This window comes from Beauveria bassiana, assembly GCF_000280675.1.
Source record: "Beauveria bassiana ARSEF 2860 unplaced genomic scaffold BBA_S00003, whole genome shotgun sequence".
Classification (NCBI taxonomy): domain Eukaryota; kingdom Fungi; phylum Ascomycota; class Sordariomycetes; order Hypocreales; family Cordycipitaceae; genus Beauveria; species Beauveria bassiana.
This window is the reverse complement of record NW_007930838.1, coordinates 696989-720529: the sequence shown is the minus strand read 5'-3', so window position 1 is coordinate 720529 and position 23541 is coordinate 696989. Positions and strand designations below refer to the sequence as shown.

The 23541-nt window shown below is 54.5% G+C and overlaps 12 protein-coding genes across 12 annotated transcripts in view; 6 read left to right on the top strand and 6 right to left on the bottom strand.

Annotated features, from left to right (window-relative positions):
• Positions 1–92: 92 nt before the first annotated feature.
• On the bottom strand, positions 93–1710 carry BBA_01454 (aldehyde dehydrogenase; the record flags this gene model as incomplete). Its single annotated transcript, XM_008596551.1, has 3 exons — positions 93–206; positions 328–1212; positions 1306–1710. The coding sequence occupies 3 exons, from the start codon at positions 1708–1710 to the stop codon at positions 93–95; spliced, it is 1404 nt and encodes a 467-aa protein (XP_008594773.1).
• A 605-nt stretch (positions 1711–2315) lies between these two features.
• On the top strand, positions 2316–3299 carry BBA_01453 (RNA recognition domain-containing protein; the record flags this gene model as incomplete). The annotated part of the gene is made up of 1 exon (XM_008596550.1): positions 2316–3299. One exon carries the CDS (start codon positions 2316–2318, stop codon positions 3297–3299), a length of 984 nt encoding a protein of 327 aa, XP_008594772.1.
• A 285-nt stretch (positions 3300–3584) lies between these two features.
• Positions 3585–5213, top strand: BBA_01452 (NMD3 family protein; the record flags this gene model as incomplete). Its single annotated transcript, XM_008596549.1, has 2 exons — positions 3585–3649; positions 3734–5213. The coding sequence occupies 2 exons, from the start codon at positions 3585–3587 to the stop codon at positions 5211–5213; spliced, it is 1545 nt and encodes a 514-aa protein (XP_008594771.1).
• Positions 5214–5292: 79 nt separating this feature from the next.
• BBA_01451 (uncharacterized protein) lies at positions 5293–6437 on the bottom strand (the record flags this gene model as incomplete). The annotated part of the gene is made up of 3 exons (XM_008596548.1): positions 5293–6031; positions 6159–6197; positions 6277–6437. The coding sequence occupies 3 exons, from the start codon at positions 6435–6437 to the stop codon at positions 5293–5295; spliced, it is 939 nt and encodes a 312-aa protein (XP_008594770.1).
• An 877-nt stretch (positions 6438–7314) lies between these two features.
• BBA_01450 (alternative sulfate transporter) lies at positions 7315–9021 on the top strand (the record flags this gene model as incomplete). The annotated part of the gene is made up of 6 exons (XM_008596547.1): positions 7315–7421; positions 7473–7522; positions 7577–8268; positions 8293–8489; positions 8550–8762; positions 8832–9021. 6 exons carry the CDS (start codon positions 7315–7317, stop codon positions 9019–9021), a joined length of 1449 nt encoding a protein of 482 aa, XP_008594769.1.
• A 673-nt stretch (positions 9022–9694) lies between these two features.
• On the bottom strand, positions 9695–11386 carry BBA_01449 (aminotransferase class I and II; the record flags this gene model as incomplete). Its single annotated transcript, XM_008596546.1, has 3 exons — positions 9695–10765; positions 11028–11087; positions 11201–11386. The coding sequence occupies 3 exons, from the start codon at positions 11384–11386 to the stop codon at positions 9695–9697; spliced, it is 1317 nt and encodes a 438-aa protein (XP_008594768.1).
• A 719-nt stretch (positions 11387–12105) lies between these two features.
• Positions 12106–12399, top strand: BBA_01448 (uncharacterized protein; the record flags this gene model as incomplete). Its single annotated transcript, XM_008596545.1, has 1 exon — positions 12106–12399. One exon carries the CDS (start codon positions 12106–12108, stop codon positions 12397–12399), a length of 294 nt encoding a protein of 97 aa, XP_008594767.1.
• Positions 12400–13841: 1442 nt separating this feature from the next.
• BBA_01447 (SNARE-complex protein Syntaxin-18) lies at positions 13842–15020 on the bottom strand (the record flags this gene model as incomplete). Its single annotated transcript, XM_008596544.1, has 3 exons — positions 13842–14082; positions 14140–14819; positions 14883–15020. The coding sequence occupies 3 exons, from the start codon at positions 15018–15020 to the stop codon at positions 13842–13844; spliced, it is 1059 nt and encodes a 352-aa protein (XP_008594766.1).
• Positions 15021–15688: 668 nt separating this feature from the next.
• Positions 15689–17131, bottom strand: BBA_01446 (uncharacterized protein; the record flags this gene model as incomplete). The annotated part of the gene is made up of 2 exons (XM_008596543.1): positions 15689–16534; positions 16586–17131. The coding sequence occupies 2 exons, from the start codon at positions 17129–17131 to the stop codon at positions 15689–15691; spliced, it is 1392 nt and encodes a 463-aa protein (XP_008594765.1).
• Positions 17132–18126: 995 nt separating this feature from the next.
• On the top strand, positions 18127–19522 carry BBA_01445 (peroxin 13; the record flags this gene model as incomplete). The annotated part of the gene is made up of 3 exons (XM_008596542.1): positions 18127–18181; positions 18248–18763; positions 18819–19522. 3 exons carry the CDS (start codon positions 18127–18129, stop codon positions 19520–19522), a joined length of 1275 nt encoding a protein of 424 aa, XP_008594764.1.
• A 238-nt stretch (positions 19523–19760) lies between these two features.
• On the bottom strand, positions 19761–22366 carry BBA_01444 (dihydrouridine synthase; the record flags this gene model as incomplete). Its single annotated transcript, XM_008596541.1, has 5 exons — positions 19761–19774; positions 19885–19932; positions 19987–20066; positions 20132–22069; positions 22128–22366. The coding sequence occupies 5 exons, from the start codon at positions 22364–22366 to the stop codon at positions 19761–19763; spliced, it is 2319 nt and encodes a 772-aa protein (XP_008594763.1).
• Positions 22367–23200: 834 nt separating this feature from the next.
• BBA_01443 (kelch domain-containing protein) overlaps positions 23201–23541 on the top strand; it is a gene marked incomplete at both ends in the record, with an annotated part of 2081 nt that continues 1740 nt past the window's right edge. The window contains one exon of the mRNA XM_008596540.1: positions 23201–23296. Coding sequence (XP_008594762.1) covers positions 23201–23296 — 96 coding nt within the window. The remainder of the gene's footprint in view (positions 23297–23541) is intronic.

The following is a 23541-nucleotide window of genomic DNA, read 5'->3' as shown; positions in this document are numbered from 1 at the left end:
GAGATGGCATTGCAAATCCTTGTTCACTAATCTGTACGTAATTTGGCCCCGTTGCACCCAATCATTTCGAATAAAAATGTCTCAGTTGATTCTCATTTCGGGTAATCCTTCAGGTGAAAGCTCTTGAGCTTGACAAACGCATCAAAGCCAAACTTGCTAAGTGTTTGGCCGCGGCCAGAGTTTTTCCACCCAGTCCACGCAAGGTCCTACACCACGGATATTTGTCAGCTTGGTTCACCTCATCACAGTGGAAAAAAAAAATAAGGGAAAAAAAAAAGAGCTCGCTTCATCGCCCGCGACCGCGATCCCGGAACATGTCTCACTTACCGGGCTAGGGTAGTCACACCGGTTGACGAATACGGTGCCCGCCTCGACGTCCTCGGCTAGCTCGTAGCCTTTGTCAGTGTCCTTGGTCCAGATGCTGGCGGTGAGACCAAACTCGCTGTCATTCATCAGCTTGATGGCCTCGGCGTCGCTCTTGACCTTCATCACAGGGATCACAGGTCCAAAAGTTTCCTCAGTCATGACGGTCATGCTGTGGTCCACGCCAGTCAGCAGAGTCGGCTTGACAAAGTTGCCCTTGGCCGGCAGGCTATCAAACGTCTCATTGGCAGGCGTAGCGTCCTTGGCACCTTTAGAGACGGCATCCTTAATATGGCCCTCGATAGCATCCTTGGATCGGCTCGAGATGACGGGACCGACGTGGGTGGTCTTGTCAAAGGGGTCACCCAGCTTGTAGCCCTTGAGCACTTTTTGCACGGCCTCGACAAAAGCATCATGAATGCTCTCGTCGACGTACACGCGCTCGAGAGAGCAGCAGCTCTGGCCCGAGTTGAATATGGAGCCGTCAACAATCTCTTCAGCGGCCCAATCAATGTCCACATCACTGCGTACATAGGCAGGGTCCTTGCCACCGAGCTCCAAACCAATGTTGACGATGCGGTCGGCGGCCGCCTTTTGCACGGAGAGTCCGCCGGCAACAGAGCCTGTAAAGCACACAAGCTCGATCCTGGGGTCGCGCACAATAGTTTCCATGGTACTTGGCGAACCACAGTGGAAGTACTGGAGGACGCCCTGGGGCAAGCCTGCGGCAGCAAAAATCTCGGATACTCGCTCTACAATGGTGGGAGTCTGGGGAGACGGCTTGAGAATGACGCTGTTGCCTGCCAATATAGCAGGCACAAGAGAGTTGACAAGGATCAAGTAGGGATACTGTGACAAATGTTAATGCTCACGGCCCTCCCACTTTGGCACAACGTCCGTTGCCAACATTGGCGACTAGATCAAGTACACGTATAAACTTACATTCCATGCGAAGATGACCAGTACAGGCCCAACCGGGACCTTGCGAATGAATCGCTTGAAGCCCTTCTCGGCCTCACCATCGGTATCTTGTAGGGCCTCGCCACTGATTTTGAGAAGATATTCACCCCTCTTCACGGCAGTCGTAATCTCCTTTCCGGTAAACGCGATTGGGCGGCCCATTTGGACAGTAAGCTCTTCTGCGAGCTCTGCCTCGCGATCAGCGAGACCCTGGAGGAACTTTTTCACAATCTCTTGTCGCTCCTTGAGGGTGGTCTTGCGGAAGCTCTGGAACGCCTCAGTCGCCACCTTGGGCAGCAGGTCTAGGTCGGTTGAAGACGCGCCATTGCGGGTGATGACGACCTCACCGGTGGTTGGCGAAATAGTGTTAATCACTTCGACAGACATTTTGAGCGTATGATCGTGAGTGTGTCAGGCACAGTGGTGGTTTGTAGGTAGATGAGGGGAGGTTGCCACATAAGTGTTGGAGATATGCCCCACGTTGATGGTCGTCGCTTAACGTCATAGCTGCTTCGACTGAAGATCCGGTGAAGCAAATGAACTCAGCAAAATACCGAGAATAGGTCCCTGGTGTACTAAAAAGCATAGAAGATTACAAAAACCCTTCGTCCTTGGAGCAGTTTGAGAGATTATCTGGAAAATAATCGTTCTGCTCTGTAGGGTACGCAGCTTAGAGTGGGTGGCCGGAAGAGGCCGGTTACGAGGATAGGGAAAGAAACAAGAAGCAGGACCCAAAAAAACAAAAGGATCAGGGGCGAAAATGAGCTAAACTAAAAAGAAGAACAGGTTTGGACATCATTTATTATTCCTTACGATAACTTAGACGCCTCTACGACGTCTCTCACCTGGAAAGGTCGACCCCTCAACGCTCCGCTAAAGGAATACCCCGGCACTGGCATATCGATAAGCGGCTCAGAGTGCCAGCAACTTTTTTACCAAGTGACAGCCATCGCAAGACGGCATAACCGCAATCGCACCACTTATGCGTAGCCATGGCACCAAACGCGAACGACTTTCTGGATGCTTCGGAAAGCGACAATGATCACATTGAGAGCTATGACTCGGAAAATGAAATCAGCAAGGGCGGAAGCCGAAGCACAAAGCGCAGAAAGCTAAGCCCCGAGGAAGACGGCGACTCTGACCACGATGCGAGCGACACTGACGGCGGCGATGACGAGGAAGACGACGCTGTTGAAGCAGAAGCCAAGACAGCAGAAGACAAGGAATCCGAAAAGAAAAAGACCAAGCTTCCCAAGATCCAGAGCGACCTACCCGACATCTCCCGCACCCTCACCAAGAAGAATCTCGTCGCGACCGAAAAAGCCATCAAAAGGTCCGGCGTCGTCTACCTCTCCCGCATACCGCCATTCATGAAGCCCGCCAAGCTGCGCTCCCTTCTCGAGCCCTACGGCGCCATCAACCGCATCTTTCTCGCCCCCGAGGACCCTACCGCGCACGCGCGGCGCGTCCGCGCCGGCGGCAACAAGAAGCGCTCCTACACCGAGGGCTGGGTCGAGTTTCTGCGGAAAAAGGACGCCAAAGCAGTCTGCGCGCTGCTGAATGCCGGCACCGTGGGCGGCAAAAAGGGCAGCTACTACCGGGACGACATTTGGAATTTGATGTACCTCAAAGGGTTCAAGTGGCACAACCTCACGGAGCAGATTGCGTCGGAGAATGCGGAGCGCGCGAGCCGCATGCGCGCCGAGATTAGCAAGACGGCGCGCGAGAATAAGGAGTTTGTGAGGAACGTGGAACAGGCCAAGGTGCTGGACGGCATTGCCAAGTCGGCGGCGGCGAGGAAGCGCAAGGCGGCGGACAATGGAGAGCCCGAGACTGGTGCTGATGGCGATGGCGTGGCGGAGGGGGCGACGCAGAGGCACACGAGGACGTTTAAGCAAATACCCCTGGCAAAGAAGACTAAGGATACGGATGAGCAACCTGAAAGGGTCACGAGGGTATTGAACAAGATTTTCTAAATGGCATATTGTATATAATATTAGCACTTGAGCATATGATTATTGTTTCTTCGACACTCGATAACTGCATATTGTCACTACTCGTCGCCGTAACGTTTGGCGCTGCCACAATGGCCACCCCACAATTCACGATAAGATTTCTTTTTTTTTTCCCTGCCCGCTTATCAAGCAGCGGGGCAAATTTTTGGCTGTGACTCGACTCAACTACCACATCTTTTTCTACCTTTTTCTGTTTGGCATTATTTATCCTCAAACAAATTTGGAGTCGTTTTGCTGTCGTTTATCATGTCCATGGATATAGATGACGCCCCCGTGTCCATCGGGGCCGTTGACCATCGGGTGGGCGCAACGTGAGTTTTAACCACCCCGCATTGGGCGTCTCAAGCCCACGAACAAGACACAGATTGAGGACTGACAAGCGTTTTAATGTGTAGTATTCTTTGCTGCAACTGCGGTGCCCCGATCGACGGAACGACTTCTGCCGGCGCGCTCTGCTACGACTGCGTCAAGCTCACCATCGACATCTCTCAAGGCGTCCAGCGCGAAGCCACCATCAACTTCTGCCGAGACTGCAACAGATGGCTGTTGCCACCCTCCAGCTGGGTCGTGGCCGCTCCCGAATCCCGCGAGCTCCTGGCTCTATGCCTCAAGAAGTTGCGCGGTTTGAACAAAGTCCGCATCGTCGATGCCAGCTTCGTGTGGACAGAACCTCACTCGCGAAGAATAAAGGTCAAGCTCACCATCCAGGACGAGGTTCAGGATGGCATCATGCTGCAGCAAAGCTTCGAGGTCGTCTACATTGTCGCCACACAGCAATGTCCTGAATGCGCCAAGTCGTACACCGCCAACGTCTGGCGTGCTTGCGTCCAGGTCCGCCAAAAGGTCCTACACAAGCGCACCTTCCTCTTCCTCGAACAGCTGATCATGAAGCACGGCGCTCACCGCGATACGCTCAACATCAAGGAAGCCAAAGACGGCATCGATTTCTTCTTTTCGCAAAAAAATCAAGCCGAAAAGTTTATCGACTTCCTCAATTCTGTCGTTCCCGTCACAGTCAAAACCTCGCAAGAGCTTATTTCGCACGATACGCACACCGCGAAAACATCATACAAGTTTACATATTCTGCCGAACTCGTGCCGATATGTAAAGATGACCTAGTCGCTATGCCCATCAGATTAGCCAAGCAGGCTGGTAACATTACCCCACTGGTTCTGTGCCACAAGATTGGTACCTCCATTTACCTCATGGACCCCCAGACCCTCCAAACCGCAGACATCAGTTGCCCCATCTACTGGCGAGCGCCATTCACCTCACTGGCTGACTCTCATTCGCTGGTGGAGTTTATTGTCATGGATATTGAGCTGACGGGCAAGACTAACGGCAAGTGGCGTCTCGGTGAGGTTACCGTTGCTCGCGCTGTTGATCTCGGCGCCAATGACACGACATATTTCACAAGAACCCATCTTGGTGGTCTCCTGCAGGCCGGCGACAGCGTCATGGGGTACATGCTGACGGGCTCCAACTACAACAATGCGGAATGGGAGGCCATGGAGGAGTCGAACGTGTACTCATCCATGCTGCCCGATGTCGTGCTAGTCAAGAAGCACTACCCCAATCGCAAGAAGAACAAGAAGCGCAACTGGAAGCTCCGCCGCATGGCCAAGGATGAGGGTGAATTGTTGCCCAGAAAGGCTGACCAGGAGCGCATGGATCGTGAATACGAGCAGTTCTTGCGCGATGTCGAGGAAGACGAGGATCTCCGTGCTGCTATGGCCCTGTACAAGAGTGAGAAGCAGCGCGAGGAGGAAGAGATGAGCATGGCTGAGACCGAGGATGGCGAAGATGACTCGCCGCAGGTCGACATGGGAGAATTACTGGATGAATTTGACGAGCTCACGATGCAGGATTCATAGCTGCGGTGAAAACAGAATAATGCCATAGATGAAAATAGCACGATTCCCAAAACTCTGCTTCTCAGGACCACTGAATGCCTCACACAAAGGACGGCATACTGTCTGATGATGACACCTTCGTAGGCGTCGAGCGAATAGATTTTTTGAGCTGATCTCTGGACTTTTGCCGATCCAGCCGTCGTTTATTGATGCCAAATGGATCGTCAAAGTCCAAGTCGTCGTCCTCTGGGGGCCGAGTCTCAGCCTCATTCTTGGCAGGTCGGCTTGGCGCTGAGGAGCTGGAGGCCATGCCGCTCAGCGTGGCAGGCGTGGCAGGATGGCGTGCGCGCCCCGTCGCGACGGGAGTTGCAAAACTGCCGCCATCTGCAGGGCGCTGGCGTGGGCTCGAGGGCGGCCGAGGCGGATGATGGCCGGCGGCCGCTTTGGTGCGCGACGACGGCACCGCAGACGGCATCGGGGGCGCCGCTAGGGTCCTAGACTCTGCGCGCGGCGCGTTCAGGAGGCCGCGCAGGTTGGTCCCGACCCAGGGCGAGCTACCATTTGCGCTCTCGTCTTGCGTGGTGCTGCCGTCCTGGGCAGACAGCACGGAACGCTGCTTGGACAGGCGCTGGGCCCGGTCGCGGCGCCGCTTGGCATCCGAGGTGAGCGGGCCGATGACGGGACGCTTGATCTCGCGAATGGCGGCATCATTCTTGGATCTTGCGATGAGCTTGAGTCGCGTGTACTCGGCGCGGTGCAGGTGCGTGGTGAAGCGCTGCGCCGTCTCCAGCAGCTCGTCCTCGACGATGCGATACTGGTCATCGCCGGGCACCATGTACCTATTATGAAAAGCAAAACTTTGTTAGCCGAGGAGTGTCGAAGGTTTTTTTTGCCAACGCAGCAAAAACATCATCAAGCGGCGAGACGCGCCGCTGCGAGGACCCCCCCTTGGCGGGCACACTGTACCTTTCCTGCGGAGGCTCTGGGGGAGGCGATGTCGACGGACTGCGCAGGGGATCTAGATGTTTTAGCGTTATTGTTTATTGGCCCCCAAATTTTAGGCGAGGGGCGGGTGATGCTGTACCAGAAGAGTTTAATGCGGCGAGGGCAGGCAAACGATGTCGCAACGCCGCCGTCGTACTGCTCGGGGTCGCCGCTGTTCTTCTTGTAGGCGTCTCGATTTTGGGCGATGCGCGCCGCGGACTGGAAGCTGATTGTGGCTGAGCATCCGAAGCCCTCTTCCATGGCAGTTTACGGGCCATGATTGCGACAAAGGCTGCATGTGTTGCGAGCTGTAAACTGTAAGCTGACAGCTCGACAAGACAGAAAATTCGAAAGTCCAAGTTTTGTTTGTGCTGCGTCAAAAGTAGGTACATACAACGCGGAGCTGGCGCGATCCGCCCGGCAGCTGCCTAGCAAAATTGGACATGACACCCACAATTTCAAATCTACAGCCACATTCTGCCATCTACAAACACCCGCTGCAACAAGGGAAAAAAAATATCATGAGAATGGTCGTCTCGAGCTTATTGGGCAAAATTCTCCGTCAAAGATGTGGGATCAGATAAGGACTGATTGGTCGCACTAGTTACTGCGAATATGGGTATGGATGGATGGATCTTGGCAGGCGAGGCAGACCAGCTGCAGCATTCTCAATGCGGCTGACAGAGGGATCTCGACATGTGCCGAAAAGCCTCAATAAACACCAAAACTATCGAATTCTCAGATCTGCCCATTTTCGAGAGATCTCTTTCATTGTGCAAATCCGAGGGCGTAATGACGACATGGACGGGCGGCGCCTCGATGCCGCCAAGAAGCGCAGCCAGATGTCGTGCTTGCGCCAAGAACACCAAGGTTTTGACCAACCATGCGCCTCGTCGCCGCGCACCCAATGCCGAAGCGTTTTGCTCGAGTTTTCTTCGATATGCTTAATTTCTAGCGCGCCACAATTTCCTCGGCGACTGCCCGAGGCCTGCTGGTTCCTTTGTTGAAATATGTCTCGTGTCGCTGCCGTTGGGCATTGTATATAAGTAGGCAATCGCCAAATGCCCGTTGAAGACCCGGGATCGATTGCAACGCACTTCATCGCATAGTTTTACCAAATACACACAAGTCTCTCGAGATGAGTGAGAAAGTAGAGAGCCCGACGGTCCAGGAGGTCCCGGAGGATGCACCGATTGCCCGGGTTGTCGACTGGAGCCCCGAGGAGGAGAAACGGGCGAAGCGCAAGTAAGTTGACGCCGTCTTCACCAGCGGGAGCAATCACTAACAATGGATCAGACTGGACTTGATCATTATGCCCATCTTGACTCTTGGGTTCTTCTGTCTCCGTACGTCTACGCCCGGCCTTCCCCTACTAGCCTCGCTAACACCCCTCCCCTCAGAGCTCGACCGCGGCAACATGGCCAACGCCATCACCGACAACTTCATGAAGGACGTCAGAATCAACCAGGATCAGTTCAACGTTGGCCAGCAGATGCTCTCTCTCGGCATCGTCCTCACCGAAATCCCCGCCAACATGATTCTCTACCGCGTCGGCCCCGGCAAGTGGTTGACCCTGCAGCTCTTCCTGTTCGGCATCGTCAGCACCTTTCAGGCCTTTCAGCGCGGCTACGGCGCATTCGTCGCGACGCGCTTCCTGCTCGGCATCACTGAATCTGGCTTCATCCCCGGCGGCCTCTGGACGCTTTCTACGTGGTACACGCGCACCGAGACGGCTAAGCGCGTCATGATCTTTTACTTTGGCAACCAGATCGGTCAGGCCTCCGCCAAGCTCCTGGCGTTTGGCATCCTTCACATGCGCGGCGTCGGTGGCCAGCCCGGCTGGTTCTGGCTGTTTGCGCTCATGGGCGCGTTTACGGTGTGCTGCGGCCTCATCTTTGGCTTCTGCTTACCCGACTCGTTTCGCAACCCGCACAGCACGTTTTTGCCGCGGTACTCGTGGTTCACGGAGCGCGAGATTCACATTCTGCAAACGCGCGTCTTGATTGACGATCCGATGAAGGGCCAGAAGAAGAAGAAGATTCCTCTCGGCGCTTTCAAGAGAGCGGCAAGTGGCATGACCCCTCCAATGCGAGTATGGCTGCTAACATGAATGTAGTTCCTTGACTGGCGTATATGGATTCATTTTCTGATTACGCTGTGCAACAATGGACCTCAGCGAGCTTTTGATACCTATGCGCCCTCCATCGTGACAAGCTTTGGCTTCACTGGTCTGAGCAGCAACGCGCTGGCCGCCGTCGGCCTGTTCCTGCAGGTGCCCGTCTCTTTTACTTTTAGTTGGTTCTCCGACAAGTTGTAAGCTTTTACCTCAAACCGACGTTCCTCCGTCTATCCAGCAGCTAACCAAGGAACCAGCAATCGCCGCGGCGAGACCGTCATGATTGGCCTTTTTGGTCATCTGTTGGGCTACATCCTGAACCGCGCCTTTACGCAAGTCAACTCGCGCGGCGTGCGCTACTTTGGCGTCATCTGGACGCAAATGTTTGGCACCTTTTCGCATCCGCTCAACATTGCCTGGCTGTCTTTGACGTGCCACGACTCGGAGCAGCGTGCTCTTGCCATGGCCGGGTGAGCTATACTGCCCTTTTTCCCCCTCTTTGTGACTTGACGACCACTAGCTAATTAATATGAGCACAGTGTCATTATGAATGCAAACATTGCGGGCATCTACGGAGCGCAAATTTTCCGCAGCGATGATAAACCGCTGTATAGACGAGGCTTTAGTGTTGCCATTGCCATCTTGTCGTTTGGCTTCGTCTTGTCCGTTACCAGATGGCTGGACGAGCGGCTGCGGCTTCGCAGAAAGAGGCAAAGTTTGGCTGCATAACGCTGCAATCACCAGCCCCCGGGCTCACTGCATTTAGACATGATAGATAGACTTGACGACGAATTAGAATGTGTGAACTGCAACTGATGATTCAAAATCTTGTATATCGTTGCTGAGTGTCCTGCACATCGTGTCATGCAACGGCCGATGCATCTTGCACTTGCACAACGCCTCGTCAAAGTTTGACCAAGTCTGGTCTCTGACCACCTTCAACATGCAGTCAACCTCTGCAACAAACATGACCACTCATTCCATTATTCATATCCAGACCGTCGTCAGAACGTGTTTGGAAGTTACGTGTATCGCCCGCCGGCTCTTGGAAACCCCGTCGATGGCGTGCAGGCCTACTGCTTACATGCTCACGAGGCCAACGACCGCTCGCTTGGCGATCCTAAACATTGGAATGATCGTTCACCGCATCAGTCAAACCACATTCAGTAGCTCTATAAAAGCCACACAAGCCGAAAAGAATCATCAATTAGAACAATGTCGAGTGTAAGAATTATTCAAACATTTAGCAGAGCATCATGCCGCTATCATCTATTGTAGTCATATATGTATGCCCGGCGCGGGGCGGACCAAGTTGTGTCATGGGCCCTGCTGTTCCATCTTCTTACACTGGCAGCTCGCGGCCGCGCTCTGAACAAAAGAAAATTCGTCATGCTGCCGTAAATTACTGAGAAGCAACAACGACCTGGTTAATTGATGTGGCAACGTGGTCAATATTGTTCGTGTTGAGGCCAGCCATGCTGATACGACCATTCTTGGTCATATAGATGTGGTACTCTTCGCGGAGCTTCTGGACCTGGGCCTCTGTCAGACCAGTAAAGCTAAACATGCCAATCTGGTCGGTAATGTGGCACCAGGTGCCAGGAGTACCAAGTGACTCGAGTTTTGAGCGCAGGGCCTTGCGCATATCGATGATGCGACCGGACATGGTCTCGAGGTTGCCCTCCCACTCCTTGTAGAGAGCGGCATCGTTAAGAACGGTGGCAACGATACGGGCACCGTACAGAGGAGGGTTGGAGATCTCGGAGCGCTGGAGAATGGCAAGCTGGGAAGCAATGCGGCCAATGGTGGACTTGGCGTCGGAGCCGGGGCTGGTTACCACGTGGAAGCAGCCGGCACGCTCGCCGTAAAGGCCAAAGTTCTTGGCGAAGCTCTGGGCAATGACAAGCTCGAAGCCCTGCTCAATGAAGTAGCGGACAGCAGCGACATCGCGAGCTAGGTTACCAGAGGCAAAGCCCTGGTAGGCGCAATCGAAAAAGGGAAACTGCTTCTTGCTGCGAATGATGGTGGCAAGCTCCTTCCACTGATCCAGCGTAGGGTCGACGCCGGTCGGGTTGTGAGCGCAAGGGTGGAGGAGGATAATGGAGCCGTCGGGAGCAGACTGAATGGTCGACTTCATGCCCTCAAAGTCGAGGCCACGAGTCTTCTTGTCAAAGTATGGGTAATCGACGGTCTCGAGACCGACATTGCGGAAGATCTGGTGGTGGTTGGCCCAGGTCGGGTTGGAGACATAGACTTGGCGGGAGGACTTGTAGAAGCGGGCGAGGAAGAGGGCACCAAGATGGACAGCACCGGTGCCAGAGATGGTCTGCATCGACGTGACACGACCGTCTTTGATGGCAGGGGAGTCGGCGCCGAGCATCAGCTCGCAGGCCTTGGAGGTGAACTCTGGGATACCGGCAATCGGGGCATACTCGTGGTTGAGCTCGGGGTTGTTTCGGAGGATTTCGTCGGCCTAGATCGGAGTGTGGCGTGGTTAGTTTGGTATTGGGCATGCATGGTCGGGTGACACGACATCTCGAACTGGGAACATGGGGTAGAGAATAGGGGAAACTCGGGAAAGCTTGGCTTGGTGGCGCGTTTCAGTTGCACAAAAGTAGTCGGAGGGTAAGCCGGGAAGACGGGATATGGTAGCGCAAGGCGGGACAGAGGTAGCGCAAACCAAGCGGCAACACCATTGACAGACAGGTGACTGGTGATGAAGAGCAACGACATACCTTTTTGACAACGGGCAGAACCCAGGGCTTTGCGTTGTTATCACGATAGGCACCAATTCCCTATGAGAGGAAAAAAAAATGTTAGTATTGCCGGAAAAGACGTTTGACGGCGCGAGAGCGGTTTTGCGCAGGAATCGGCTAGGCGCAAACAGCACGCATGTAATTTGACTCACCAGATCGACCTTGATGTCGCTCGTATCAGCCCTGTAGGCGCGTGCCAGGCCAAAGAGGGCGTCCTCCGGGGCCTGAGGCACGGATTCGGCAGGGAAATTCGACACGGTAGACATGACGGGAGAGATGTGATGTGCGATGCTGTTGAGGCGATCGAGGGAGGATGAAGAAGTAGAGGATGGAGCCATGACGGGCAGGCAGGAATAAGAAGTGGACAGAGAGGTAGGTCGGCGGAAAGGGTAGGTCCAACGAAAAGACGCCTTCGGCGGCAGGCGGGAATTGAGAATATGGAGCAAGCTGTGTTGCTAAGGCTTTTCTGGCCTGATATTATTTTGCTGCTTGTCCTTTTGCTGCTGCTCCAACGTCAGCGCGAGTCGACTTAGTTAGGTAGGTAGTCCCTGGTCATGGCAAATTGGCGATGCAGAGCGCAGGAGCCTGCTGTAGAGCATGCACAAACGGGTAGTAAATTAGTGGGTGAGTGGGCTGTTTTGGGTATCGAGGGACCATTTCTAGGGGAGCGAGGTGGGGTGGCTTTGACAGGATCCCAGCGCCTAAACTAATGACGGCCACTAAGCCGCCCAGTCAGGTTGTCCCTGTTGCTCAGCAGAGGCCATTGAAGCATTGTGTCGGGTTGCGCAACAAGAGAGCGAGATCCTGGAGAGACATGGGCATCGTCGGACGTATTTCGTCTCTCAGAATACGTCGAAAAGATACACCAGTCGTAGCTTCTCGTCGCAGTCAATAAATGGCCCCCAACGCCCTGAAGCCGCTGTAACAAACTGTTCAAGTGCCACTGTACGGTGCACCGTTGTTGCTTGCGGCCGGGCCCCGCGCCCCTCCGACCAACCCCGTAACCGGAACTTGGCTTTGAGGCACAAGACCAGAAAAAAAAAAAATTGGCCTCCATATGTTCCCTTTTCTTCGGGTCTGCTTTTTTTGCTCTCTTGGTCCCGTGGCTGCTGCGGTCCGTTTCTTCACGCTCGTCCGGCTCGGCGCAGTCATGGCCCTCCCGACTCCCGCAGCGTGCGCCGATGATCAAGCACACACCCACCCATCGATCGGTCTTAGTGATGCCTCCATCCGCGCCCCTCCGCACACTGACAGCTTTGTCGTGCCAAGCATAATATGCTTACGGCATCAGCGTAATATCATTGCCGCGCCGACTGGGTCTGCGCCGGACCAGGAGTGCAGCGGCAGATAACGGTCAAACATTTTTTTCTTCTTAAAAAAAAAAAAGAAAGAAAGAAAAAAGCCCAGGAAACTCTTGTGGGGAGAAAAAAGTCACGCGCATAGAAGGAAAAGAAGGAAAATAAAATTACTTACGGAGCTGCAAATGTTGTCGTCGGGTGGCTTGTGATTGCGCCCTTATGTCTTGGTTCGGCAGAGGTGATGGCCTTGTTCGTGATATCGAACAGTTTCGACGCGACTTCACAGTTTAAAGTGTTCGTTCTCGTTCGTTCTCGTCGTTGCTTGTCTACTGTTTCACAGCCGTTAGTAACTTTTGTTTCTGCCCCTTGCTCTTCTATCTCTTCTCTTGTGAAAGCCGTCGGTATTTGGCAATGACCACCACTCCTCTGTTGGCGTCGGGAAAGCGCGCTGCGCCAGCACATTGCGTCAACCAATGTAGCCAACAGCTGCAATCGGCTCATATGCATGCGACTCGCATGCATGTGTTCCAATTGGTCGCTTCGGAGAAAAAAAAAAGAGGCGATGCGAGCGCACGCGGCTTACCTTGCAACCAACACGATTCCCAACTGGTACTGTACAATGTAGTCAAAATACAGAGTAAAAGAGGAACCAACGTCTTTGACAGTTCGAAAATAAATCGCAATCGCAAAACCCCGGGGCGCAGCGGGCCACCTATCGCTTATAAGCCATCCGAGCCCGTGGGGAAGCGCGAAGCTTCCCACCCCCAGAGCGGCCCAATTTGACCGAGGCCCTTCGGCTCTCACAGGCCTTTGGCTCGTGTCGTCATAAGCTTTCTTCCTCGCTACCGTGACACAGCCCGCCCCCCCGGAATTAGGCGGACTGAATTATTTCCAATTATTATAGATTATAGAGTCAAGTCGGCCAATTCTCGCTCGGATACAATCCTTCCAATTACACACTGCTCTTTCCGAGTCCGATGAATGGCGGCTGTCAAAGTTGCGCTCGCACAGCAGACGACCCCAACCTACTACAGGTACTCATCGTATCAGCTAGCTTCTAGGCTCAACTAGCTTAGCTCTGGATCCTATCTCATGTTTTCGATATGATACCATGAGCTCACGTCTCATCTCACATATTGACAGCCTTGTTCCCGACTGTTCCATTATCCTCCAAAACAGCACGCATGCATAGACGCCACACTATTCGCGACTGTTGACGCGCCGCTTATACCTGAATCCTCACATGCGCCGCGCCTTCACATGCCTGCTTGCCTGCCTGCTGACTTGCCACTGTGAACGGCACTCCGAAACATGACCCTTTCCAATCCCGGCAGGTTCTTTGATCTCGTCGCGTCACCAATTACTGAAGAGTAGCAAAGAGAGAAAAGAAAAAAAAACACGCTTGTATGCATTCAATCGTATCAGTATATACCGGCCTCTCCAACTCGCCTCGCCTCGTTATCGGTACAAGTGGCCTGGTGACAGCAGCATCGCTCTATATGATGAGATCCCACAAGACCAGAAACGCGCAGAGCCCACTCGCTGCAAAGAATGTGTATCGCGCCGCGCTCGGCCGCTGCGCCGCCTTTTTTAGCTCCTTGTTGCCGCCGCCGACGTTTTCCGCCGTCGCCAGCGAGTCCGTCACCAGCTGCTCAATGTGCGCCGACTGGATCGCCAGGTTGTTGACTAGCAGAGACTGCAGCTCAGATATTTCCACCAGCGACTTTTCGGCCGTTCTGTTCAACATCGTGTTAGCAACCGCTCTGCTGGTAGAATTTCTCACCGCAACGTACTGTACTTTGGCGAGTGTGCTCTCGTAGTGCTTCATCATGTCCTGGTTCCCCTCTTCAAACATTTGCACCTGATCCTCCGTCAAGCTCTCATTCCCTACCCCGTACGCTGCCGCGTCCGCGTCGCCGCCAACCGCCGCCGCCGCCGGAGCCGCCGACCTCGTCGTCTGCGCAAAATCGGCAAAGTCCGCTGCCGGCGCCGCCAGGAATCCGCGCGACTTTTCCAGCTCCCGCGTCAGCCTCGTCTCCATCATGTCCTGCTGCGTGCGGCAGCACTGCTCCAGCCGCTGCCGCAGAAACCACAGCACGCTGTCCCTGTGCATCTCTGTCTGCCGCGCCCGCGCCTCGGCCGCTGCCTGCTCCGGCGTCTTGCCCGACAATGTCGCGCTGCTCCCCGACGCCCACGACCCCAACGCCCCCAGCGCGCTGCCGTACGTCTTGCGCACAATGGCTGCTGCCGTCTCCCGCCGCAGCTGTTCCGCGTCGTCGACCGCCCGGATGCTGGCGTTGAGCTCCCGGATCATTTGTTTCGCGTTGGCGTCGACTTCTTCGCGCTCGCGATCCGTTAGCACGCGCGGCTGGCCCTGCAGCGCCCGCGATTGTGTGCGTCGAGGCTGCGCCGTCGATAGGTAGGCTTGTCGTACATCGAGGAGCTCCTTATGTAATGTGGTAGTGTGCGAATTCTAGTGAAAATAGAGCTTGATTAGCAGCTAAGCTTGAATATTCACCAAGGCCTTCCCACGCACAATCCTGTATGCCTCCTTGAGAAAGCTGTCCGCCTTTTCGAGATTGGCTCTCGCAGTTGCTGGCGCTGCGTTTTGCTTGCTTAGCAGCTCATTGAACTCGACGGTGCGGTCGCCCGTCGGCGGTAATAAAATTTCCATAATCTGTCAGTCACAGCATGCAAGCTGCAGGTTTGCAGGCTAAACCCTTGTTGCCGACGTTGTTGAGGGCTGAATGGTGGTCGAAGCTGGCACTGTTCGTGTATTCGGTGGCCTGAACTTTAGATCCTGGACAGCTACCACGTCAGAGGCCCAATACGGCTTAGTCATGCCGCTTCCACGACCAAGAGTGACACACTTGAAGAAGGTGAGTCGAACGCAAATGATAGGAAGAATGATAAAAAATAAGGAAGTAATTGTAAGAGTAGATCTGAGCTCTCTTTTAGTTTCCCCCCGGATATCGCACGAAATACATAAATTTAGGAATTGTTGTGCCTATACACACTCACCACTACAGCCCCCACTTGGCAATTCTACTCGTGTAAGTTGGCTCGACATAGCTTCACAGTGACGTCTATGAAAGAGCGAAAATCGGCTAATAACGTCACGTTTTGAGAAGAAAACTACAGCCAAGTTTAGTATTAGAACATGAATGGTGATTCTTGTTTTGGACATCTACGTTTTTTGTATCTGTTCCTTCAAGTCGGTTGCCAGTTCGCAAGATGGGCGTGTAAGTTGGCGTGCTGCGCGGAAACTAATGGACAGAAGCCTTTGCTCTGCAATGAAACTCAAATTGTCTGCTGTCAAATCAAATTCACTAAACTGTCAGACTAATTGATCACGGGTTTCCAACCCTTCCTGGGCAAGAAGCCGTCGACGCCTTCGTCACGGAGAATATCAGCGCCGAGACGACCAGTGACAACACTGCGCTCAGTGTCTCTGCCACGAACATAGAATGGATACGACAGACGATTGCCTACTTCTAGCCCGCGCAGACCAGCCCTTCCGCCGGTTGCATCACCCTTTGGTTGCCAGGTCTTACGATGGCTCTCTGATTTTGTGGGCAGAAAGCCCGACAGGTCTCTCTCCAAAGACAGGTACCATTTACGCTGGTGAATGCTGCCGATGGAATTTCTTGCGCCTTTGTATGCGTTTGTGCGCCGCACCTCGTCGTCTTCCAACTCCCGCAGCTCCCTTTCCAGCGCCGATACTGCCGCGGCGTCTTGTTGGCCAAGTTGCGAATTAGTCGCCGGGACGATATCTGCATCAGAGCCTTCACCACCATTTGAGTCACTAGCACTCGTCTCCGGCTCCTTTGTTTCTGCAGACTTGCCAGCCCGCCGACGCCGCCGTGTTGGCTTCTTCGTTCGAGTGGCTTTGGCGCGTCCCGCAGCATCCTCCGTCTTGGTGAGGCGCATGTATATAACATACGGATCTGGAAGCTTAGTGCCATGGAGACGTATCTTTATTTTTCGAGTCTGGAAAGCAGCATGCAACAGTGACTGCTGCGTGGCGGTGGGTGGTGATGACGTCGAAGCTGTTTCATCGTCGGACGCGCCAGAGTCTGGGTCGAGGGCAGGAGCATGTTTGCTTCGACGAGGCAAAATGGAATACGTTCCTGTATCCCATATCATGAGGGAGCCCGTGTCTGGAGAGGCAGTCTCAATCAAATGATTCTGCACCGCATCAGTATCCTAGCCTTGTAGACGTGTGCGAGGCCAACTCACCCATAATGAGTGGATGCGCGTTTCAGTCGCATTACGATTCAGTCTCATACTGTTTGGATCGCCGGGTAAGCCATACATTATGGCCCAGCTAGCGCTACTCGTCTCGTTAATCTGTAACCGGAGATCATAGTGTGTTCCGGCGATAGGGTGGTCGTGTTGATGAATGACAAAGTGCGCACCCTGTGCAGAACCAGCATTGGCAAGATAAAGAGCCGCATACTCGTCAATGGAGAGTCTAGGTGTAGAGTAATCATCTGGCCGCCGCGTGACGAATTGGGCCAGATGCGCCGAGAAATGCGTCAAGTGATCATCAACAACGGCGGCCCCGGATTCCACGGCGGCAGCAGTGGGCCTCGGCTCGGGGGCGGAGGAGCTAGGATCGGGGGTTTCGCCGATACCCCCAGTGGCTGTGGCGTCACATAGCAGAGAGCTTTGAGATTCTTTATTAGTGGCATCCAAGGTCCATTCTAGATTTTTCTTCTTGATAAATGGGTTTGCGATGAGGCGCGGGCTGGCGGGCCGTTTGCGGGGGATTGAGGGACCCATGAAGCTATCGTAGAGGCAAAGCCATGGTTCCGAGAATGGAGATGAATGAAGACATCAGGTAGCAGGTTGGTGATGTTGAGAAGAATCAGTGGGCATTGATTGATAGATGAGATGAAGACACCGGCGCATACACAGACTTGGACTGGAAGAGGACGTATTGTGTGCAGACTTGAGCGGGGCGATCAATCATATGCTTTTGGTGAGGAATGCACTGAAGTAAGCTACCTTTGGTAGGTAGGTATGGGCCACTAACTGCACATTGCTGAGTAATGAGGAGACTGATGGTGCAGACAACGAACAGTAGCAAACTGGACTGGACAGATCAAAGTATCACGACGAGAATCATTAGCAAAAGCGCAATTTCGCTATTTCTCGTTGCAAATTTCCAACGTCGGAGTCGTCTTGCACGACATAAAGTCCGGGGCACGTACGGTACAGCGGCCCACAACGTCAGCCAGCCGAGCCAAGATGTTTGCCTCGGCACAGGTGAATGAGGTTTAGAGCGGCGACAGTGATTGGGCCACTCAACGGAGCCACTAAAAGCTGCCTATACCTACCTTGGCACTTGGGCAAACGCCTTACCATCGACCGCCCCAGGTTTTTGTCCTTTGCCCGTCGACTGCTAAAAACCACAACCCATCTCTCGGTTCCATCTTGCCACACCTGTAATCCGTCATCTTCAAATTCCTCTCATCTTCAACTTGATACTCTCTCTGCTCGTGCTTCGACCGTCCACCGCGACAGCACTTCTGTTGCTGCGTCGACGTCCCTCACCTAGCCGCGCTCGGCGTCCGCTTCGGTTTCTCGGTCCTCGCGGCCCCCGCCGTCCACCTTGCCTTTCTGCACAGGCGCAACCTGCCGACCTCCTCTATATCCATCCCCAGAAGCTGACGCTCCCACCCAACGCGGCTCGCCGTCTGCCCCCAACAAATCCTGGCTTCTACCGCCATCCGCCAGTCACCTCTATAATTCTATTCTGCCAGTTCCCTTGAGTCATGGCCTCTCCGCCTAAGCCCTGGGAGCGCGCTGGAGCCGGTACCGGCGCTGCAGGTATGTAGCACTTTTTTTTGTTCTGCTCCGTCATTATCACATGCTGACAATATTCTGCTTCGACAGCCTCGATACCTGTTCCATCAACCTCAACAGCGATACCAAGTGCGACAACATCCAGCACTACTACTTCAACCGCGGCGCCCCCCGTACCTGCGCTTCCGTCCTCTCTTGCTTCGACAGTTAACCAAAACGCCTCGGCATACAGCCGTCCAATGGGTACCATGGGTACCATGGGTGGCATGGGCACCTCACCTTATGGAGGCTACGGCTCGGGCTACGGAAGCACGTACTCTTCGCCCTACTCCAGTCCTTACTCTCGTTTTGGCGGCATGGGCAGCTATGGAGGCGGAATGTACGGCGGCATGGGGGGTATGGGCGGTTATGGAGGCATGTATGGCGGTGGTGGTATGTACGGTGGCATGGGTGGCATGGGAATGAATGACCCCAACAGCCTCACCAACCGCTTCAACAACGGCACCGCCGCTACCTTTCAGATGCTTGAGGGCATTGTCGGAGCCTTTGGCGGCTTTGCGCAGATGCTAGAAAGCACCTACATGGCCACACATTCGAGTTTCTTTGGTGAGCATTTTCCTTCAATTTATTGCGCTTTTCATCACTGACAATTACTCCCCAGCCATGGTTTCCGTCGCCGAACAGTTTGGTAACCTGCGCGACACGCTTGGATCCATCCTTGGCATCTTCACCCTCATGCGATGGATTCGCACGCTCATTGCCAAGATTACTGGCCGACCTCCGCCTGCCGATGCCACCGCTCTGACCCCTGCCGCCTTTGCTCGATTCGAAGGTCGTCCTGGTCCCGACGGCGCCCCCGGTGGTGCTCCACGCGCCAGCAAGAAGCCCCTCCTCTTCTTCCTGCTTGCCGCCTTTGGCCTGCCATTCCTCATGTCCAAGATGATTCGCTCTGTTGCCGCCAACGCCGAGGAAGAGGAGCGCCGTATGCACGAGCAAGCTCTGGCCGCCCAGCAGCCCATTGACCCCTCCAAGCTTGAGTTCTGCCGCCTCCTCTTCGACTTTGCCCCCCAGAACAACAATGGCATGGAGCTCGACGCCAAAAAGGGCGACCTCGTTGCTGTCCTCACCAAAAACGACCCGACCGGCCAGCCCAGCGAGTGGTGGCAGTGCCGCTCCCGTGACGGCCGTCAGGGCTATCTCCCTTCCACCTACCTCGAGGTCCTCAAGCGTCCAGGCCAGGACGTCAAGCAGATCAAGGCCGTCGCCGACAGCACCCGCACAAACTCCCTGACCAGCGCCTCGGAAGAGGGCAAGAAGGAGTATGTCTCTGCTGGCGGCATGCAAAGAGGCCACTTTTACTCTTGATCGCCAAAGTTTGCGCATAAATCGAGGATGGAAATACAGTTGGTTAACTTTTGGCCTCGTATGATGACGTTGTAATTTTTATTGTCTATTTCAAAAAAATGGCACCTTGGGTTCGGCGACTGGCGTTTAGGACTTTATTTACGGAATGCTCTATATAGGAGAATCTTTTTTTTCTCATTATCAAATTTTGCCATTGACATATGGCACACTTTTCCTACGCTGTCTTGTCTGCATCATCTTACTCAATACATCCTGATGAGCGATGAGTATGTATTTTGCCATGTTCAAAACATCAAATCAAGTCAAGTACATCCGTTTCCAAATCAATTGTTTTTTTCTTGCGCCTGGACATGTAAACAAACCAAACTCCACTTCGATGCAAGTCTGCTCTCCTATGATTCTCCTTTGCACTGCATAATGACATTTGTGAAAAAAAAAAAAAAAAAAAAAAAAAAAAAACTTACAACCTTCGGCCTCGTAGGAGTTGGACTTGTGCTTGGGCATAAACTGGAACCCAGGATGGCAAGGACCCAAGAACATTTCCCTACACATTATTTATTATTAGTCCATGTAAATCTGCAAGAGTGTAGGGAGGATCTCAAAACTTACGAAATCTTGATCCAGTCTTTATAATTCGGCGACGCCATGAGCGTCTCGAGGTCGTTGCGGCCGCGATACGCGGGCGGGCGCTCGTTGATGCTCGGGGGCAGCCTCTCGAGCAGGCCGATGGGCACGTAGCGGTGCGCAAAGCTCAGCCACTCGAGCAGGAAGCGGCGGGTGAAGCCGAGGCCGAGCTCGTCGGAGCCCCAGGCCTCGAGGCCGTAGCGGACAAACTTTTCAATGTAGGTGAGGCGCTCCGAGGCCGACTTGTCGAGGTACTGGCCCTTTTCAATCTCCTCAAAGAGCCAGGGCTTGATGAGGGCGCCGCGGCCAATCATGACGGTGTCGACGCGGGCCTGCTCAATGTGGCGCTGGTAGTCGACGTGCGAGTAGCAGTCGCCGTTGCCGAGGAAGAAGAGCCTGCCGCCGGCGGGTAGCGTGCTGGGGTCCGGGTCGGCGGCCGTGTCGGCGAGCGCGTCGCGCTGCTCGTTGTAGCCGCGGATGAGGGCGGCGCAGTCGGCAATGTAGCCCCAGTCGGCGAGCTTGGTGTAGCGCTGCTCGCGGCTGCGTCCGTGGAGCGTGATGGCGGCGCAGCCAGGCGCGCCGAGACGCTCGCGGTGCTCTTTGGAGCCGAACGCGAGGCGCTCAATGACGGCGGGCGCGGTGGGCCGCGAGCTGCGGACGCCCATGCGGATCTTGGCCGTGATGGGCACCTCGCCCGAGACGGCGTTCATGCCGCGAATCATGCGCTCGAGCTTGCCGTGGGCCTCGAGCAGCGCCGAGCCGCCGCCAGACTTGTACACCATGTCGATGGGGCACCCGCAGTTGAGGTCGATGAGGCGCAGGTGTGGGCAGAAGCGCGAGAGCGCGCTGGCAGCCTTGGTGGTCACCCAGTGCGCGCTGCCCGAGATTTGCGCGCCGAAGCGCAGGTCCCGCGTGTTGTCATAGAGCGGTACCTTGCCGCTGTAGGCGGGCGGCGCAATCTCGGACTCGTGCGCCTTCATGAGCGTCCAGTCCGCCTTGACACCCTGCAGCAGCGGCATGCCCAGCGCCATCTCCGAGTACGTCAGCTGGCAGCCCATCTCGACGCAGAGCCGGCGAAAGGGTAGGTTGCCCTGCGTCGTCAGCGGCGCGAGTGTCGGCGTCTCGGGGCCAAAGTACAGACGCCGCTTCTCGGCCGGCTTGAACGGCGGGTCGACAAACTGTGCGCGGTTGTCCTCGGCGGGCGTGGTGGTGGTGGTGGTCTCGGCAGCGGCAGCGTCACCTTCTGCTTGGTCCTTTTTGCGGTGGTGATTTTTGTTGTTGGTCTTGGCCACGCTGTCTAGCCAGGCAATGTACTTGTCGGCGTCGCTAAAGTCGAGACGCTTGCGGTTCATGTCAATCTTGATCGACATGGGCACGACGTTGACGATGCCGCGTCGCGAGTCTTCCGTCTCAGCGCCTTCGGCGGCATCGACACCAGTGTCCTTGTTCGGGTTTCCATAGTCCTGACCTGAGTTGTCGACGAGAATCAGCTCCTTACGGCCGTCCTCGTGCTCGACCTCTTTCATGTGGCTGCGCACGAAGCGGCACTTCCAGCCAGAAGGGCACCATCCGTACTTGACAAATACGGGGCACTTGCCCTCAAAGGTCTTGGCATCGGCGCGGCGGCCCTCGGCGAGATACTTGCGTATATCGTGACACAGGCGGCAGCGATCGCCGAAGCGACAGTCGCGGGGTGAGAATTCGGGGTAGAATGCGCGGCTGTTGCAGAGGGGCAGGGCATCGTCAAACTTGCCAAAGGAGCGCTCCGTGTTTTGGCCCTTGGCCTTCTTCTTCTTGCCGCGCTTGCCGTCGCCGTCTCTGTCATCACCTTGCACACGGCCCTCTGCAGCGTCATCGTCAGCATTGGCGTCTTCTGCTTGCGCGCCGGCCTCAGCGCGAAGTTCAGAAACGTCAATCAGATACCTAAGGAGTGCACGGTCAGCCGCCATGGACAGTATCTCAGCAAAGCTCATTCGCTTACTCTTTCTTGATGGGAGCAAAGCCCTTTTCTCTGTTATCTCTATCATCCACCTTGTTGGCTGAGCCATTCTCTTGTGTGCTACTGCTAGTCTGAGTAGTGGCGATTGGGTCGGCAGAAGCTTCAGCCGCAGCCGACTCTTCAACCCTCTGTCTTTTAGCAGCAGGCTCTTCAATCGGCGAGGCTGGGCGACCATTGGCGACCTTTTCAGAACTGCCGTTTTGCGAGGTTTGATCCGTCATGATGAGTGTTTGCTAGGGCTGTGAGCAAACAGCCGAGTCTCTCAGTAAGGCGCGTGGCTGAGATTGAGTTTGGGTAGCGCCAGCAAGCACCTCGAGACTTTGAAACACCAATTGATAGTATCTTAGACACGATGCGTGTGAGGTGTTGCTAATGTTATACAGAGTTGGCGTTAAAATGCAGATTGCAGCGACGAGGTGGCGTTGTTGAACAGGCCTTTGAGAATTTGCTGGCGATAAAATTTCACTGGCGGGCTGGGGGAAGCCACTGCCGCTAATAACTAGCGCAGCCAATAGGCTTACACAGTGTCTGTTGAGCCGTCCAATGTTCAACGAGAATACCTGACAGACTATTCAGGATATGGACACCATGCAGTGAGACATTGCGTTTCAAATCAATCTCTCTATCGAATCTCTAGAGACAACGGCGTCAAGTTCACTATCCGCGGCCATTTGGTCGTTATGGCTACCGTACTATGATTAATTCTCGGAGAGCCCCGGTTTGTGAAATAGCTTTTAACAAACTACCTATTCAATAAGTCCCCGATTAAGTGGACTCGAAAATTAACACGGTTCAAAGTAGCAACTAATTAGGTAGCCATTGTCATTGTGCGTAGCATGGCGCCGGCGAGGGCAGTTATGAACTCGTCATAAGCTGCAAGCTCCCCCACCCTCCCTCCTGACAGCAAACGTCGCGGGGCGGGCACTGATTCAAACAATACGCTCGCCCCAAGTACGACCAACGACTATACAATAACATCGTCTCCCAGTCGATTTCGCGGCTTCCTGGGTAGAGGTGATGCAGAATATCCGACCGTCCAGCATCCCTCCTCGGTCATGGTAGACACGGGCAAGTCGGCCCGTCCGCGCGCCACGAGCAGCAGCGCCAAACCCTCCCCCTCAATCGCCTCGCACCGTTCGCACAAGAGTCTGGTCAGCTCTCCCCACGAGCGGACCGAAATTTACGAAGACTCGGACGAGTCCAATGACGATGACGACGCCGAAGATGACGATGACGGTCAACAACAACAACAACAACAACAACAACAACAACAACAACAACAACAACAACAACAACAACAACAACAACAACAACAACAACAACAACAACAACAACAACAACAACAACAACAACAACACACCACACGACACGACACGACACGACAACAACAACAACA